This window comes from Amblyomma mixtum, chromosome 1 (assembly GCF_055824585.1).
Source record: "Amblyomma mixtum isolate Tamu chromosome 1, ASM5582458v1, whole genome shotgun sequence".
Lineage (NCBI taxonomy): Eukaryota > Metazoa > Arthropoda > Arachnida > Ixodida > Ixodidae > Amblyomma > Amblyomma mixtum.
This window is the reverse complement of record NC_143012.1, coordinates 7,975,549-7,995,592: the sequence shown is the minus strand read 5'-3', so window position 1 is coordinate 7,995,592 and position 20,044 is coordinate 7,975,549. Positions and strand designations below refer to the sequence as shown.

Genomic DNA, 20,044 nt, shown 5'->3' with positions numbered 1-20,044 from the left:
GTTGAGGCGCGGCGAGGAAGAAAGTGAGGGGGAGACGAAAGTTCACCAACGTACTGCGTGTCGTTCCTTCATGTGTATCAAAAGAAGGCGTGCAATGCCTGAAAAGCAGCCCGGAACGCAAATGTTTCGCATGCTACCAGTAAGCAGGTACGGCGCACGCGCAAATAACGCCGCTTTTACTACCGGCTTTGCTTTGCCCGAGACGTTGATGTTTCCTGCGATGGATTTGAGGGTAGTGTCCAAAGCGCTGTCCGGGGGTGGTTGCGGCGGGAGACCTTCCGTTGCTACGATTTCCTTCACCTGCAGCAGATGCGTGCGGTATATTGGCGATTTTCATGAAATCGACGCCACTCTGCGGCGGCGCCGCTAACTGCACTCTAACCACGAATGCGCCTATATGGGACCAAAAAGGCCGTAAGATGTCCTCTAGTGCACTCCCTTCTATAAAAGGAGCTGCGCTAGAAGACAGCTCACTTAGTTTGAGAGCGCAGCCCTTAGACGCCGGTTTGTGCATTCCGCGTCGCCGTCGGCGTTGTCGGCATGACCAGTTGTCCATGCAGCAGAGCGGAAGCCACCTGGAAGGTGGCTGCCGCTGTAAAAACCCTTAGGGGGTCTAGCAGCGTAACACGCCACCTGCCAGCGATGACAGGTGACGAGTGAAGAGCTGCGCTATAACTTAGCACTACCGACTCTCGTAATCGTCTTTTAATTTGTCAGTTTTTACTCCTTTCTGTATTAGAGTGTAGTCCAAGAAAGATATACCCAGGCACTGACGCACGTCGCTTGCTCTATTGCTTTAGTGGGTCCGTCACGTTCAGGAGCTCGATGCACTATAACAGAAAACAATAAAACGGAGCTGATCTCTGCCCTGCTCCCTTTTATAAGTGAGTGCAATAGAAGACAGCTCTACTCCCATTTTATTCTTATAAAGGCATATTCCCGTTTGAAATGTGGTTGAAAGTTTGCGTTTTAAATATGCGTTAGGAGCGCTGCTGTCAGGGTGTTTGTATACAAACAGGACAGAAAAACCGCTAAAAATCACTACGAGAGCTTTTGCTGGCAGCAATACGCAAGTTTAATACAGGAAGTTTTCACCCTGAAGTGTAACGCTTGCAGGACCTTTACAGCGCAGTTCGTGTAACGCTTGCAGGACCTTTACAGCGCAGTTATTAGTCGTAAGCGTAAATTTCTGAAAAGATGGGCTGCCTGTATTAGAAAGGCGTATGCAAATACGAGGCCCTGTTTATTAGAAAACATCGTTGACCAAAGATAACTAAACATGACACACACACACACACACACACACACACACACACACACACACACACACACACACACACACACACACACACACACACACACACACACACACACACACACACACACACACACACACACACACACACACACACACACCCACACACACACACACACACCTTTTCCCGACTTTCTTGATTTATCTTACACGTGTAACACTCCGAATATCGCGTTCTTTGGCAGCAGCCTTCTCCAATATTGTTCACAAAGCGACTAGCCCCAGCAATACAAACAAGATTTTCCTGTCGCCATCTGACAACGAAACAAATTGGACGCCTTGATTACACATGCACAGACTTTAGCAGCATTCACTACGAAGATCGAGGCCTTCATTGGAGCACAGTAACGCTCTCAGTGATGCACAAATGGCTCTGATTACTGAAAATGAATTAAGCCCAATCTATTTAAACACTTGTTTTCCTTTTTTTCCTTCTCGAGTTTTTCATGAGCACTTGTATCATATTCGCTTGACTGTTTAGGTTCCAGTGGCTATCTGTGTTTTGTATTGTTGTTATAGTGCACCTTAACCTATATCGCGCGCATTTGACGCCTTTTTTGTTATGTGCGTGTTGTACATTCTTATCCGTGTTTTATTACTTTTGTAGTGTGCCAACTGTGACGGGTTCCGCTACCGGCCTGCGCTGACACTACGCTGCGCCTGACGACGACGAGGTTCTCCCGCTCTCTTGGTGCTGGCTACGCCTGTCTACGCTGCCAGATCCTACAAAGCGGTTCGGTCTGTCAGAGGACGCCTAATCAACGCACCCCACACTTTTTACTCATTACCTCTTCAAGAGCCACTAGTACACTTTTTGCCTCGAGTTAGGTATCTTAAATACTTGCTGTTTTTGATTTACTCAGGCCCGTGTTTTTGCCGCCACTTGAACTTCCCTTGTACTTTTTACGTAGCTCTTGCTTCAGTGTAAACATTGAGTATGCCCATCTGCTCGGGCCTCTTCAAGAGGCCTGCAGTATTAGAAATAAAGGTACCGAGGGAGGTATATTCGCGCTTCTACTCAATACGTGGCCGTCGAACGCGCAGCACTCACCTTGTATAGCACAGACAGCGCCACCACACCGTCGGCTTCCTTGATGCTGTCGAAAAAATCCTTTGCGGCGCCATTAACGTGGAAGAACTGGATCTGCATGCCAGAGAAACGTCAGTCTGCACAACAGCGAATAGTTACACGCTTCGGAACTACACAGAACCTCCCATTCACGCATTCCCTGGGAAGAGATCACCAGTCCTCACCAGTCCCCCGTTCTCTTTCCAAAGCACCACGTTCGAGTTTCGGAGCAGGGCTCACGCGCATTCTAAACACAAATGTACCTTTATGGAAGTAATAGAGAGTAATCTGTCCTCTTGCGCACTCCCTGTTAGGACCAGGGTATGCAGCCCTAGTTCCGGTGAAGATTTCGATCACTAAATATGCGGAACGCTTACTCCTGGCAACGATGGTATATTCCCACTGCGAGCATATTAATTTGATGGAGGTTTAAACCTCGATTAAAATCTCCCTAACTGCTAGAACTTCGTATGTTTCCGTTGCCAACCGCAAGTATTCAGCATTTTTAGCGATGGAAGTCTATTCGACGGAGTGGGGAGTATACCCGGCCTATAAAAGGATGTGCGCTAGAGGGCAGCTTAATCCATTTTAATCATTTCATCTTTAGAGTGCGCCGCCCATAACGCCTGTGCCAACGCAGACGCAGTGGCCTTGAGATGCCGCCAAGAATTTAGCGCCGACGGTGCTGACGCTAAGGGCATTAACGCCAACAGTGATCCACCCCTCAGAAAATTTGTCCTTATTGAGGGAGTGAATATTTTTACGGAGACAAAAAAAAATTCAGAACCCAGTCCTTGACGTCTCCTTTTTTAATGAATTAAGATAACGTTAGCGTTCTTCCAAGCTTCTGGTACCCTTCAGAGTTCGGTACACACTTTTTAATTACAAAGCTTTTTACAATAGACGCTGCATTGCTCCTACGGCTTTCTTCACTTCCTCTTTCTTTACTGGCGGGATGTCCCATTGCTGTGCACTACTGCCTCCCTGATTAACGTTCCCGTTACATTGGCTACTGTATATATTTCTGTAAAACTCTTCGTGCACTTTAACTACCTTATTCAAATTACTAATGACATTTCTCTCTTTGTCTCTTAACGCATACATCCGGTTTTTACCTACGCCTAGTTTTCTCTTCAGTGATTTTAGGCTACCCCAGTTCTTTAGAGCATTCTCTATTGTCACCATATTAAACTTCCTTAAGTCGGCTACCTTGGGCGTATCTACTTCTACTGCGTGCTCCTTAATGATAGCTGTGAGATTATCGTTCATTAAGATCATCGTTCCTACTAAGGTAATCGACAGTAGAGTCATAACAACCTTACACTTCAATCAATCGAATGAACTAGCCTTTTGTAAAGGATTCTCGACAATAGATTATGTTCACGCTACCAATCAGATGACAGAGAAATGTGCAGAGTATAACCAGCCCCTATACAGGGTGTTTTACCTAAGACTTTCTGCAATTTTTAAAAATAAGCTAATTGAATTAGATGCGCGCTTTTTCTGGTATAGCATTGTCAGTGATGTAGTACGTCATAATGCAGCTAAGACGTGCTAACTAGCAGGCTTGTTAACCAATATTTAATAGTTAACTTTTAAACTATTACCGTGGGCTCCTTAATTATTGAGAGGCATGTAGCCCACCGTAAGTAATATCCATATCCGTTTTTAGAATTTCGAGAACGCGATTATCCTCGGCGCTGTGGCCCAACAAATTTCGCCTACATCGCGCCAAAATGCATGCGGTTTGAGAAGCTTGCAGGCAAAGCAACCTCTCCAGTGAACCTAACTCGTCGAAATAGCCAAAATTTGTTGGGCCACAGCGCCGAGGATAATCGCGTTCTCGAAATTCTAAAAACGGATATGGACTTTACTTACGGTGGGCTACATGCCTCTCAATTAAGGAGCCCAAGGGTAATAGTTTAAAAGTTAACTATTAAATATTGGTTAACAAGCCTTCTAGTTAGCACGTCTTAGCTGCATTATGATGTACTACACCACTGACAATGCAATGCCAGAAAAAGCGGGCATCTAATTCAAATACCTTATTTTTAAAAATTGCAGAAAGTCTTAGGTGAAACACCCTGTATATAGCCTTCATTAATTACGAGAACGCATTTGACTCAGTGGAAACCTCAGCTGTCATGCAGACATTGCGGAATCAGGGTGTAGAAGAGTCTTGTGTGAAAATATTGTAAGATATCTATAACGACTGTACAGCTTCTATTGCCCTCCATAAAGCCAGCAAGGAAGGGTGTCAGGCAGAGAGGCATGATCTCGCCAATGCTATTCACCGCTTGTTTACAGGATGTATTCAGAGTCCTGGATTGGGAACAGCCGGAGGTAACAGTTAATGAATAATACCTAAGTAATCCGCGATTCGCTGATGACATTGCCTGGCTATGTCACCGACGAGATGAGCTGCAAAGCAAGGTCAATGATTAAGACAGGCAGAGCGGAGCAGTGGGTATAAAAATTAACAAGCAGGAAACCAAACCAAAGCTTTATTCAACAGTATCAGAAAAGAACAGCAGTTAGCAATTGCTTGCAAGGTACTGGAAATGGTAAGGGAATACGTCTACTTAGGGCAGGCAGTGGCCGCTGATCCCGATCATGACAGGGAAATAACTAGAAGAATAAGAATGGGGTGGAACGCATATGGTACTAAGGTATATACGCATATGGTAGTTTCTCTCAGATAATGAATGGAAGTTTACCAATATCCCTCAAGAGAAAAGTATACAACAGCTGTATCTTACCGCTACTCACCTATGGAGCAGAAACGTGGAGGCTAACGAAAATGGTTCAGCTTAAGTCTAGGACCACGCAGTGAGCTATGGAAAGGAAAATGATAGGTTTACCGTTAAGAGGCCAGGAGCGGGCAGAGTGGGCGAGGAAACAAAAGCCGGTTAATAACATGTTAGTGGAAATCAGGAGGGGGAAATAGGATTGGGCAGCGCATGTAATGCGAAGGCTGGTCTTTAAGGGTAACGGAGTGAATTCCAAGAGAAGACAAGCGTAGCAGGGTGCGGCAGAAAGTTAGGTGGGCGGATGAGATTGAGAAGTTTGTGGGAGATACGGTGGCTGCAGCTGACAAAGAAGAGGGTTAATTGGACAAGCATGGGAGAGGCTTTTGTTCCCTGCAGTAGGTGTATTCAGGCTGATGAAGATGATGAAGTTCTTTTTTCTATATTCACAGAGTGCAGCAGCTGCAGTAGGGAATATTTAGGGCCTGGAATGGGAATTTTCGGTATAACCGAGGAAATTTTCGGTTGTGGCGTGGAGCATAACTGAACGCGGAGTGTGCAGCTTTATAGACAACATTAGTAGCGCAGACTGCTGGTCTAGTCGGTGAAACACTTAAAAAAGAAAACTTGCCCAGACGAGCCCCCAATTTCTCTTGTGCATTTTTCTACCTTATGTGCATTTGTATTGCGCGAAATTTGCTCAAAACACTTGTTTTGGTGGATGTTTTCTTGTTTCAAAAGATGGATTAGATACTAAACGTTGCTGTGAACTACAAGCACATATCGATAATTTTATTGCAATATTTTTGTGCGTCACATGACCTAAACAGTCCCAACGCGTAACAGGCATCGTTTGGTTCATGAAGCCGAAATAGCGAGAAGAAAGAAATCGATTATAAATTAGTGTTTGTACGGGAATATCACGTGGTTAACCGTGCGTTCTATTGTCTAACGTTCCGTCTGTCGTCGTCCTTGTGGTGTCCCTTGTCTAAGTCCAGCGTGGTTCCCAGACGATGAACCACCAACTAGCCCTTGTAATCGCTGTCTTAGCAGTAATTTGAAAGAAGAAAACATGCAACTAAAATCAGGTGTCCATGATCATTTAAGGACTTAACTCCAAGGATGTAAAGTCAGTGGCAGCCGGCATATAAAGCGTGGGACTCGCGAAAGAAAGCCTAATACGGGAAACTGATTCGCGATTCATATGTGATATTACCTGCGGTCCCGCAAGCAATAAGCTATCAACATGTTGCCAAGGAGACAGACGCACCTCCAAGGGAGTCGCCACTGGAGTGGACATCGAATCCTCGGACGTCAAGTCATGCTCCGATCCTTGCTCGCCGGCCTTATTTTTAAACCGTAAGTGCACTTCCCTCAGGAAGTACGTCCCTGCGCCGAGCTGTAGGGTGGGCGGTGTGGCGTCTCTAATCGTCATGTACACTGCAGTTTGAAAGGAAGAAAGGCAAACATCAGATACCCCGAGGCCGTCGATATATGCAGCTATTAACGATTACTAAATAACTAAATTTTCAGTTGCCAGAAATAACACTTCGGGCTATGAGGCACACTGTAGTGGAGAACACCAGGTGTGTAGCGACTACATGGCGTACTTTAACGTGCACCGATGGTTCAGCCCATAGGCGAGAAAAAAAATCTCTGCCTCTCCCGTAACCGAGAGTAGCGTAAGCATTAAATGTTTACGGGCATAACGCATTGGTTGTAGATGGTACTAGTCAAAATCTTGAAATGGGTCTAGTGTTCAACACACCACACCACACACCACACACCACACCACACACCACACCACACCACACCACACCACACCACACCACACCCCACCACACCACACCACACCACACCACACCACACCACACCACACCACACACCACACACCACACACCACACACCACACACCACACACCACACACCACACCACACCACACCACACCACACCACACACACCACACACACCACACACACCACACACACCACACACACCACACACACCACACACACCACACACACCACACACACCACACCACACCACACCACACCACACACCACACCACACACCACACCACACCACACCACACCACACCACACCACACCACACCACACCACACCACACCACACACCACACCACACCACACCACACCACACCACACAACACCACACCACACCACACATACTGTGCACTGGTCCATGTGGACGCAATCGTTTCCTCTGAGTGTCTGGGGGTTCTCTCCCACCCTGCCTCGTCAGCTGTATCCGGTTTCTGTTTGCCTATCATCTTTGTAATCGCTGTTTTGATTCCTCGGTTATTTATACCACTTTGCCTCTGTGCAACTGGTGACGTCAACACTGGATTACGTCACACACAATTGATGACGAAGTAATGACAAATTACTAATTAGTGACTAAGTACCGATTAATGACTAAATACTAATTAACTGCTAATTAATGACGCTTAAGCTTCGCCTTTAGGAGTGGAACGAGACAGCGTGTTGTAGCGCTGCCGGGCATTCCACGGAACGCCACCACCAGGGGCGGGATCCGAATAATTTCGACCCCCATGTGGTTATGTGAACGGACATCGCACAGCACACGAGCCTCTAGCATTTCGGCTCCATCGGAATGCGGCCGCCGCGCGCTTAGTCACGTTCTCCGGGTCAGGAGCTGAGCAACTGAGCCACCGCGGCGGCTGATTTCTTTGTTTATACTTAAAATTTTAAATCTTCTATTCCTTGTCATTCAATTATTTTTATTTTTTTAACCCCAAGACACATAAAGCCTCCAACTAACCAAGTCCAAAGAACGTGCTTCAATGCCAAGAAAGGTTATGCGCAAAAAAAAAAACCACACGAAGACAGAGGGCACGACAGGACGAACAGAACGAGCGCAAACTAACAACTAGTTTATTCAGAAGTTGGCGCCTCAGAAGTCGACACAAAAGAGGCACGTGCACGCGCTGCGGATACATCCACAGCATGCCTGGTAAACGTGATAACACCAGCGTACCCTACAAGACAGATCTTAACAAGACAGATCTTGTTAAGAACTGTCTTGTAGGGTATGATGGTGGATACGCCCACAGCATGCCTGGTAAGCGTGATAACACCATCATACCCTACAAGACAGATCTTGTTAAGAACTGTCTTGTAGGGTATGGATGGTGCTATAGCGTTTACCAGGCATGCTGTGTGTGTATCCGCAGCGCGTGCACCTGCTTGTTTTATATTTAGAGGTGTCAACTTCTGAATAAACTAGTTGTTAGTTTGCGGTCGTCCTGTGGTGTCCTCTGTCTTCGTGTAGTCTTTTTTTTTTGCGCATAACCTTTCATGGCGTTACAAGTATCAAGCCAACCAGCCCGACAACATCTCTTGATGAAGTGCTTGAATGGTCTAGGGTTAGCTTGTCGGACTCGCAACTCAATGGTCATAGTTCAACTCCCTGAAGTCATTTACTCTGTAAATTTACAACATTTGAACTGTGGGCGGCTTTTAGTTCACATTACGTGCCATGCTTTTTTATCTCTTTCATTGCACAGATCCGCGTGAGTCGTCAGTCTCGCCGCACAACGCAGCCGACGCCAATTTTTCCCCTGAACGGGACCCTTAAATCAATGGAATTATATTGGATATCTGGCGCCCCTTCATGGCGGCAGTTTTTATTCAAACTGCACGGGGGCGCTGCCAGCGGACACTTACAGAATTTGTTGAATGTGACGTTGATGTGCTTCAACTCCGCACCGTAGGCAGTCTTCAACCCCATCTCCTCACCAGCGTCGGGAGCGGGATAGATTCTGACGTGGATGGGAGATGATTGTGGGCCTTCTTTTTGGCACATATTCTCCGGAGTGCATTTCTTAGGTAGCCACGGATCCGGAGCATCTGCGTGAAAGCGCGATTTAACGTGTTTAATCCTGTAAGGCATTCACACAACTGTCTGCATTCCGAACTTGCAGTTTTTCTTTTTCGCTCTGAGAGCGTGCTACACATAGCAGCGATTTCTGTTCCAGATGAACTTAGCGGCCTTCATATCGCTACTGGGCTATTTCTTAAGGCTGACGATAAGACGCACTAATTATTACCCAAAACAGTGAGGCATGCACAGAGATTTTGCACCAATAATGCTATCAATTTTGTTTGCTGAATTCATAATACCACGCGCATTTTCAAAACGGGAAATAATCCCACGATCCCCGGAGTGCAAGGTTTCCCACGTTGCGGCTGTCACCTGCGTGAAAAAACGACATTACGTACGTACAGCCTTTGTCAAAAGTTTGGAGCCCAGGGGGTTTGCTTGCGAGCCACACTGTGTGGTTCGTAATGCATCTCCAGCGCTCCAAATTTCCTGAAGGTAAGGTGATTTCTGTTCCTGCCTCCTCCAATGGGTAGGACTACCACGAATGCTTCAGGAGTCCCACTACAAGGCTTAGAAGCAAACCCTTTGGGCTCTAAACTTTTGACAAAGACTGTACATCATTGCGAAAAATATATAGCCAAGGTGGTTTGCTTCTAATCCGAGTCGTGGAGCTCTGTGGCAGGTATCGTGGCCCTAAACTAGGGAGAGTTGAGAACGCAAGTTCGCCTTCGAGAGATAAGGGAGGGTCTGAAAGAAGCCGCGCTCTCTAGGGATCAAGAGACGAAACCTAATCACTTCTGATGTCTGGATATCAGGAGTGCATCGGCAGGTGTGGCGCCGCCATCACTGATTGCGGTATGATTTAAGGTTTATGGGGGTTTAAAGTCCCAAAGCGACTCAGGCTATAAGGGACGCCATAGTGACGGTTCGGAACCTAATGACTTAAAAATTGAACGTAATGTTGTAGCCTCATTTAAGACATCCTTCTTGAACAGTATAAAACCTGTGTGATTCGTTGCTGTTTCGTTTGTTATTATCTCGTCTTTTATGAACCGTTACCGTTTACCCGCTTACCCTGGTAAAACAGTGTGTATTGGACACGACACTACCCCTCTGGCTAAGGGTGTGAACAATTTTTGAGTATTTTCTGTACATTGTGTGTACAAGAAAGAAAGAAAGAAATGAAGAGAGAAAGGCAGAGAGAAAAGAGGAAAGAAAGTAAGGAAGAAAGGAGAAAGAAATACCGAAAGAAGGACAGATGGAAAGACGGAAAGATAGAAAGTACGAAAGAAAGAAGGAGGAAATTAAGAGAGAAGGCAAAGAAAGAGACGGAAAGAAAGTAAGAAAGGAAGAAAGAACGAACGAACGAAAGAAAGAACCAAAGAAGGAAAGAAAGAAAGGAAGAAAGAAAGAAGGAAAGAAAGAAAGGAAGAAAGAAAGAAGGTAAGAAAGGAAGAAAGAAAGAAGGAAAGAAAGAAAGGAAGAAAGAAAGAAGGAAAGAAGGAAAGAAAGAAAGGAAGAAAGAAAGGAAGAAAGAAAGAAAGAAAGAAAGAAGGAAAGAAAGAAAGAAAGAAAGAAAGGAAAAGAACTTGGAGAGGGGGGGAGGAGTAAGTCTCCGATAGTACAAGGCCTCGTTCCCTGCTATGCTGACCAAGCGCTAGCGCTTTTCCACAAGCTTGCCATTCAGGCATGTCGTAAAGCTCTTTCATAATATTATCTCGAGTGCGTGTCATGTATATCACATGATCTTTTCCTCCGAACGGGTGGCAAGTTTGTATAGCTTAACAATCCTCGTCCCCGCGCCCGAACCTCTCTGGTGTATCACAAGTCACGGCGCTGGGTTTTTTGCCGTTCTCATTTACATGAATAATTATTCACTGAATACCTCTTCTAAAACCCACTTACTGACAGATGATCACACCATTTATCGGACCAGTGTTTACACTTCAGACGCTATTCTACAGGCTGCCTTCGAATGTATCGCACCCATGTACACTCAAATGAACTGAATTTCAATTTCAGTTGTTTATTTCCACGCAATATATTGAGGAAGACGATCAGATTACTCAACGGGACTCCACTAAAAGGTTCCCCCGATATATAAACATGATTTAACAGATGTTATCTGAGAGCTGACAGTTACATATTTCGGATGCTGCTATACCGCGTTTTTTTACTAATGATGTTTCGTTAATAAAGATTAACGAAGCACTACTCTTACGTTGCTGACTGCGCTACCAACAAGCAGCTCAAAGGTAGCATGTGTTATGTCTTATAGATATGCTTCGGTGGGACTTTCCGAGGAATGTCACATAAAAATCTCGTATCTCATGAGATCCATGTCAGCAACGAAAGGAACCATCTTTTGTAACCTTCGCAGGAACCGTCGACTCGCATAATCCCCTCTAGAAGCGCCTGCTGAGATCTTACATTTGTCCGGGCTGATATTAATTCATCATCCTCATCATCATAAACCTGATGCGTCCTCTGCAGGACAAATGCATCTCCAATGTATCTCAAATTAAACCTCTGCTTTGCCAGCTGCACCCACCATATCCCCGCAAACTTCTTAATCTCATCCGCCCACCTAAGTTTCTGCCGCCCCTGCGTTCTCTATTCGGGATCCTTATGAAAGTAATAATCCAGCCAGTCTTTTACTTTTGCATTTGTCCAATGGACAGGCCTTTGCACGTAAGCTTAGGGATTAAAAGGACGCTACGGGCAAGCAAAAGTTGGCCTCTGTCGATAGGGTACCGCGTTATAACCACAGAGACCACTCTCGTCGAAAAAAAAAACAGTCTTCCATAAGGAAGAAAAAACCAAAAAGTGAAATAGAGGTGTTGCCATCATCGCCTGATTTCGCGTGTATAGTAGAAGTACAAGTCATATATTAACTTGATGCCGTATGTACCGGTTGTCCAGAAAATCCGGTGTCGGCGTTGTGGGCCTCGGCGTTATGAGCGAAAAAAATCACGAGTCTGGCAGGTGGTCCCCAGAGAACAACCCAGGAGGGAGGTGGGCCACCTAGGTCATGTGACCTCGCGGCGTCATCCCAACCTGCCCACCATGGCAGCGGGCAGTTTAAAGTCGCGCAGGAAGAGCAACCTGGGCTACGCAATGCCCACCGCTGATCCTTAACCGCTGATCCTTAAGGTTAATGAAGTGGATTCCAAGAGAAGGCAAGCGTAGCAGGGGCCGGCAGAACATTAGCTGGGCGGATGCGATTCGGAAGTTTGCGGGGATAGGGTGGCTGCCAGTGGCGAAGGACAGGGTTAACTGGAGAGACATGGGAGAGGCCTTTTCCCTGCAGTGGGCGTAGTCAGGCTGATGGTGATGATGAAATAACAGGCCGAGCGTATCGACCACCTGGCCGATCAGTACGCGCTCTTTTTTTTCCCCTTCACCGCCAAGCCAGTCGAGCCAGGTGGTATTGGAATGGGAAAGGGCTGGACAGGAACCCCACTACTAAGCAGCCGGACAATTGAAAAGGCAATGTTATAAGCCCACATAGGTAGGGGGGCACTTGGGGCTGTATGGGTGGGATGGATACCGATAGGGAAAGAGGCGGGATGGGCTGATGAATGCATTAATTCGGATGTGCCAAACAAGGCAAGCCTCCGGCCCGGTGAGTGAGGAATATGACGGAGGGTAGAGGTGCTCGTCGAGGCGGAGCTCGAGGTAGACCTCCTTTACGGTGCGGAGCACGGGACACAGCGGAGGAAAACGGCGGAAGGCTGCAGTGCGGAGATCGTTAGTTCGACCTATTGATGGAGTTAAGGAGTTAGGGTGGCGTTTGGTATGCGGCGTACAGCAGCTTGGGAGTGAGAATAGACCACGTACGGTGGGGACTAAAATACTTGCGTACCACCTTTCTTTTCTTACGGATCCCAGATGCTACTTACACCGCCATTCACTTCAAAGCGGCGGCAAAGCGTTCTTTCCGATAATGACGTCACCACATTCAATCGTCTGGCGGGAATATTTTTCAAATCAATTTCCCCGCCGATGAAAGCGTATTTTGCTGCCTAACAAATGTCAAGATGTGAGATAGGGGCGGAGGATAGATTTTCACGCAGAACAATAATTGTATGGAGTTGTTCCCAGTTGGTACCATTGTATGTAGCGCATCTCGCGAGCTTCGCGAGTCATCATTTGGTTGATTGGTTGGTTTATGGGGTTTAACGTCCCAAAGCGACTAAGGCTATGAGAGACGCCGTAGTGAAGGGCTCCGGAAATTTCGACCACCTGGGGTATCTAATTAAAGGGTCTCTGAAACACCTTCTCTCGTCAAGAACACGTGAACCTAATAACACACTTCTACAAGCAGCAGAGAAGCCGAAACTTCGGACTTCGCGAAGGGTATCGCCAGTGCAGGCGTCTAACCACTGGTGACACATTAGGTAGAAGCTTTGCCCTGGCCTGATGCTTGGCTGATAAGATCAATTTTTGAAACATTTCAGTACAGTGTACGAAATATATTTTATGCCATCGTGATCTTTGTCCAAAACTGCGCTTGTGCCATAATAATTCTCCTTTATGACCGGAATATTGAGAGTTCGAATTATGCCAGCCATTTTACGGAAACTCGCGATGCCCGCACCGAGGACAGGTTAGTGGTTACCGCACTTTTGAAGCAAATGGCTTTGTAGCGTAGCGTCCAAGATCAACGTGTAAATTCAGCCTTGACGCAGGCAGTTTACTAGCGAAATTTCCCGGTGATAGCAACATATGTATCTCGCTTTTGTTTAACTTCAGCTTCATCTATTGCTGCAAGCCGTTGGCAGACGAAATGCCGTATCAACATCTGCGTCACAATGGGCGCTTCGGTCATGACCACACTGCCAACGTCATTAACTAAGGGGTTCGAGTTAAAAATTTTGGAGGCGAAGTTTGGGTTTACGGGTGTTTAACGTCCCAATGGGACTCAAACTATAAGGGACAAGCTATAACAGGACGATTTTCAGGGCCAAAGTTCACGCATTAACAAACAAGTACATCCCTGTGGCGAGTTTCCGTGCTAACCAGCAAAAACCGTGGTTTACTACGGCCCTGAAACGCCTGGAAAACAAGAAAAAGTGTCACTATCGGGTAGCAAAGCGGAACCCAAGCCAGGCATCATGGGAAAAGTACTACACCGACGAAGTTGATTACCTTGATGCTATCCGCAAAGCAAAACACACCTTTTTCCACTCTGACTTGCCAAATATGCTAATAAACAATCCTAAAAAATTCTGGCACGTAGTAAACCCGAAGGATACGCGCACAATCGTTCTTACTAATGATATGGTTCAAACCATCAGTGAATGTGAACGCGCTAGCATTTTCAATAGTGCATTTTCAACTGTTTTTGCGAAAGAGTGTGATTTACCTGCTAACGCCTTTATAAGTTCCTTCACAGCGTCAATTCTGGATCCAGTTTCTTTCTTCGCAGATGGTATATCATCTCGTATCGAAAATATCAAGCTAACATCATCAACCGGGATCGATGAAATTAACTCGAAATTTCTGAAAAATACTAAGCACATTTCCACAGCCTACTTATCACTATTGTACTCTCAGTCTCTCTCTTCGGGTAACATACCGTATGACTGGAAAGTGGGGAAGGTCGTCCCAATCTTCAAGTCTGGTAACAAAAACTCGCCCTTAAATTGTCGACCCATTTCCCTAACAAGCATTCCTTGTAAAATCATGGAGCATGTAATTTATTCTCAAGTCATGAACTTTCTCGATTCCAACAATTTCTTTCATTCATCACAACATGGCTTCCGTAAAAACCTTTCCTGTCAGACAGAACAGGCTGCATTTATTCATGACTTACATGCTAACCTTGATTGCAGCCAACAGATTGACGCTATCTTTTTAGATTACACAAAAGTCTTTGAGAAAGTACCGCACCAGAGATTACTGGTTAAGCTCTCTTACCTAAATATTCACCCTAGCATTCTAAACTGGATTAAGGAATTTTTATCAAATCGAACCCAATTTGTCATAGTTAATAATGAATTTTCTGATTACATTCCAGTAACCTCAGGCGTCCCCCAAGGATCAGTGCTCGGGCCGTTATTAGTCTTAATCTACATTAATGACTTGCCCCTCCACGTATCATGTCACATTCGCATGTTCGCAGATGATTGCGTCATTTATCGTACCATTATTAACTCTACGGACCAAGAAGCCCTCCAGACTGACCTAACTAACGTTCAGAAATGGAGCGACCTGTGGATAATGACACTTAACCCTCAGAAATGCAAGATTGTATCCTTCACCCGTCGCACTAAACCATTTATTTTTTCGTACAATATAGTGCAAATCCCAATATAAGCAGTTAACTCATTTAAGTACTTAGGAGTCACGCTATCCTATGATTTATCTTGGCGTACACATATTTCTAATGTAACATCATCCGCGAATAAAACACTAGGCTTTTTGAAACGCCACTTACGTCACGCTCCCCGCCAAGTTAAACTCCTGGCTTACCAATCGCTAATCAGACCGAAACTAGAATATGCATCCCCGATATGGAATCTACATCAAATATACCTCATAAATGCCCTCGAATCCGGTTCTTTAACGTGCGCTGACATCTCAGTACAAGGGGCTCTAGAATTTCACCTCTATCGAAATTCGACCGCCACGGCTGGGATCGAGCCCGCGTCTTTCGGGTCAGCAGCCGAGCGCCATAGCCACTGAGCCACCACGGCGGCTGGAGGCGAAGTATTTGAACAGTCCATTAAAATAAATCTTTTTACCAAATTAGAGAAATGTCTACGATATCTATGAAAACTACGATAACAACGCTTACTTTGACTCCACCTAGTTACGTATCTTACATGCGAAAGCAGCTTTCCTATTTTACTCATAGGTGTCGCTTTAGAAATGCAGAAAGCTTAAGTTTGGACTCTCGGTATTGAAACCACACTAGAATATTACCTTCACTGTACTGCCAGTCATCCGTACAGAAGCCGGAAGTGGATCCCACGTATGGGTACTCCGTCTCCTCTTCCTCGCCAGTTTGCACTGTGTAAGAGGCGAATACAGTGGATCCGCTTTAGCATGCGTGCCGTCGAAGGCGTTATAAGCTTCGCCTACACCGTACCATAGAGACAAAACCACATTAAATTAAATAAAAGACAGACCGCGACCAGTCTTATACCTATAGCGTACTCGCCGTTGTGTCTAATTCAGAAGGTATGGAACAAAGTATAACGAATGGAATTGTTCTGCCTTTGCGACTTAACTCGGTAAAAGCAGATTTCGAGCCAAAGAAAAATGACAGGCTTGTTTTGAAATCAGCTCTTACGAGTTAAAAAACCTAAACGTTCAGCCATCGCATGTTTTTTTTTTGTTAACTTTAGAGGAAGCGTCCTCTGAGGTCAAGCCTCGTAAGTTGCCAATGGGGAGGGGACAGCAGCAGCGACGCAGCGCGCGCAGGAGAGAAACGAGTTAGTTCATTTCAGGTTGATATCACAGAGGGCGCTTTCAGTGCACAGGGCGTCTACTTACGGTGCTCCCTGTACTGGAAAGAACTGACATGGTGGCGACGGAGGGGGTGAATCCCCCCCGCACGCTCAACACTCGCGATACAAAGAGGTTACAAAAGAATGATCACGTAACTTGAGCATGCCGTGATCCTGTTGTCCATCCAGGCGGCGGACTCGGATGCAGGGAGTTGCCCAGCGGGCAGCTATAATGGGATACAGCAGATTTACAGTAAACTCTGCTGCTCCGGAAAATATTCGAGAACGCAACAAGATGTACGAATTTTAGGTTTGCGCTAGGAATTTGTCTTCAACCAGGGGTTCCCTTAGCTCAGACGAGTGCGCTTAACGCGCGCTGAATAGTAGCGTTAAAATGGGACTGTCTCCAGTGGAGCTGACATAGCGTGGTAAATTGGAAGAAGTTTCAGCTTTAAATCCAGCTCGCTTTAGTTCAGTTTGAGCTGCGAGAGGTATACCTATGGATTCAAGGCTCTCTGAAGAGATACGATAACAGCAGCATGGGTGCCCCTAGTGTCGAAATTATTTCTCCGATAACATATCGCTTTCATGAATGTTTTATGCTTTGATATGGGGGAGTTTGAAAAACGCTTTTTCCATCAAGAAATTATTTTCTCCGGTAAGAAAAAAATGGAAAACCGCCCTTGAAATGCCCAAAGTGACTCGACATATTTGAAGTTGACACCTGCTGGAATACTTACCAGGCAGCGTCAATGACACACGTTGTCCGAACAATGAAGAGTAAACTTGAGGAGGTTTTGCTGAAAAAAAGGCAATGCATAAATTTTCATAGAAAATAAACATTTTCTGTCGGTAAGCAACGCAAACACCGCAGTCTAAAGGCGCCTAGCGACTCGACTATGCAGTTGAGTCGCTAGGCGCCTTGCTGCGCCTGCGCTGCCTACTGCGTCCGTTGTTCTTATGTCGTACGTAGGCCGTGAGTGGGACCACAGGGTGACGTCATCAGAATAGACCTAGGTCAGGAATCTCATCTAGTCTGTTGGCGAGTTCAGCCAGCAAGTTGGACAGGAGCGGAAGGAGAACGGAGCCCTCCGGGACCTTATTGCGCTTAGGTACGCTTGTTCAATACTACCATCTACCCGAACTGGAATGGTGCGATCCCCTAGGATGGAGCTGACGAAGTTGGTTGGACGACCGCAGATACCGTTGTGCTCCGCGGATTGTACTATCGCTTCGTGCAAGACGGTGTCGAATGCGCTGCGGTTGTTTACAGCGACAGGGATGTTAATGCGATACCGTTAAAGGCTGCCCCACGCAGTAAATACGTGGTTGGCGTTGTCGGAGCTGTGAGAAAAGTCCCGAGCGTGGCTCTGGCAGGTGGTCCACCTAGGTCGCCTGACCATGAGGTGTCATCACAACTTGCCCACCGGATAGTGAGCAAACTGCCCACTACAACAGGAGTCTGTTAAATTAATGATTGGTCGCTCGGGAGACCGGCGTGGGCCCACAAGGCCCACCGCTGGAAGCAGATGCCATCGCAGGGTAGTGGCGCATCGTTTAAGCGCTGCACCACTCGGCCAGGAGGTGTATGAGGATTCCCAAGGATTTAGGAATGTAAAGTAGAGAATGACTTTCTGGATAAATGGGATTTAACCCATTATGAGTTGAGTTGAGTTGAGTTAGGTTTAGTGGCGCATAAGCAACTAAGGCTATCATGCGCCAAGCTCAGGGTATGGAAAATTCTTTTAAATAGCTGTTATACTAAAGTCTAAGTGAACGGCGGTGTAAAGGGCCTAAAAAGTTAATTCGTGCGACGTAGTAAAAATATAAGACAGAATTTTAAAAGAGACTTATGGTAAAAGCTTTAAAAAGTGTTGGCGACCTCAGCAGCCATCCTTGGCTGTGCAAGGATCTCGAGGTCCCCAACCGATATTTAACCCATTATGCTATCGCGTCATATCCTTAAGGCGGAGCTTAAGAGTCGCCTCCAAAATTTTCTGGAGAACGGGAACTTTAATGTTATCGCGTTCAAAAAGAATTAAGCTATTTTTTAACAGCTGATGGAAGCTGATGAAGACGATTTTCTGTGCACTGCACAAGAGTCGTCAATCCCTTCCACCCTGGCCAATCCCCCGCCGTGGGTATGTGCCATTAAGCCTGAGGACGTCGTCATCATCATCACGAGAGTGCGTTGCAGATGACGGTGAGGCGTGATCGACTGCGGCGATAGCACAGAGCTCTGGGGCACTGGCCAGTGAAGCTGATCTGTTCTCACCGCCGCAATTTCGAAACCCATTCGCGCCAATATTTATTCCATTTCTGCAGGTTGGTCCTCAAAGTCACCCTCAAGGTCAAGCTTCACACCAACATCGTGGTTGGGTTTGACCGTGTGAAGTAGTGCTTTCGCGCTAAAAAAGTAAAAAATGTGTATGGTATTCAGCGCTTGTTTTATGAAGGCACGAGAAAGCGACAGCGTGTCGTGAGCAATGAGAGCGCATTTGATAGTAGTAGTAGAAAACTTTTATTTAGATCTTTTAAGAGATTCGCGGATTCGAAGCCTCCGTCGTCTTTCGTGGCGCCGGCGACTTGAGGCTTCTCTTCAGCAAGGTTGGGCCCCTAGTCCAGGGCTCCACTGAGTCGCGCTGCATCAGTAGCGTGCCGCACTAAGGCCCTTTGGGCCGCGAGCTCGCTGCTGGTGAGCCGGCTCTCCCATTGCTCCGCACTCGGGAATTCGTGTTGGTGGAATGCTTTATTTCGTTCGCACTCCCATGTGATGTGGTATAGTGTGGGTGTGTCGCCGCACCAGGGGCAGTTTGCTCTGTATTGTGTTGGTGACATCTTGTTATAGATGTACAAGTTGGGGAAGGAGTTTGTTTGTAGCCTACGCCAGCCGACTGCTTCCTCCCTCGTGAGGGCTTTGTGTGGTGGTGGGTACTTGAATCTAGTCCCTCTGTATAGTTGTAATGTCTCTGTGTATCCCCCCTCGCATGCTAGTAGCTGAAGCTCCAGAACATCTGACATGCCTGCTCGGTATGTAAGCCCTCGAGCTAGGCTGTCTGCTCTTTCGTTCCCCGCTACGCCTGCGTGGCCTGGGACCCAGATTATGTGTTGTATGGGTGTCTTCTCAGCAGAGGCTGCTGCCCCACTGATTATCCTGAGGGCCATGCCGCTAATTCTGCCATTCGTATAGTTTTTACACGTGTCTTTCGAGTCTGTTAAGATGTTTAGGGATCGGCCTTTCCTATAGCCTTCTGCTACCGCCAGCGCGACGGCAATTTCCTCGGCCTCCGTTATGCCCACGACCTCCACTGAGGCGCATGTGGCCATGTCTCCTGTGCTATTAACTACCACCGTAGTGGCTAAGCGCTTCCCTGCATGTACGTACATGGAGGCGTCCGTATAGACTGTGTTCTCTGATCGGCCTAGCCTCCTTTCTATCTGCTCGGCCCTTGCTTTTCGTCTGTCCTCGTGTAGGTTAGGATAAAGCTGATGGAAAATGTATCATGTAATAAGCCTGCAGGAAGCAGTGACGATCAAGACGCCGGAATCGCTGATTACTTTAACTAATAGCGGTTAAAGCTTTCAGGGCAAC

The 20,044-nt window shown here is 46.4% G+C and overlaps 1 protein-coding gene across 1 annotated transcript in view; it reads right to left on the bottom strand.

Moving 5' to 3' along the window:
• The window catches only part of LOC149365397 (carbonic anhydrase 1-like), a 95,338-nt gene that overhangs the window by 6,732 nt on the left and 68,562 nt on the right, over nucleotides 1-20,044 (bottom strand). Inside the window, exons 3-8 of the mRNA XM_089568604.1 lie at nucleotides 17,193-17,252; nucleotides 15,926-16,012; nucleotides 8,839-9,021; nucleotides 6,402-6,571; nucleotides 2,367-2,459; nucleotides 184-300 (exon numbers count right to left, since the gene is read on the bottom strand). Coding sequence (XP_089424730.1) covers nucleotides 184-300; nucleotides 2,367-2,459; nucleotides 6,402-6,571; nucleotides 8,839-9,021; nucleotides 15,926-16,012; nucleotides 17,193-17,252 — 710 coding nt within the window. The remainder of the gene's footprint in view (nucleotides 1-183; nucleotides 301-2,366; nucleotides 2,460-6,401; nucleotides 6,572-8,838; nucleotides 9,022-15,925; nucleotides 16,013-17,192; nucleotides 17,253-20,044) is intronic.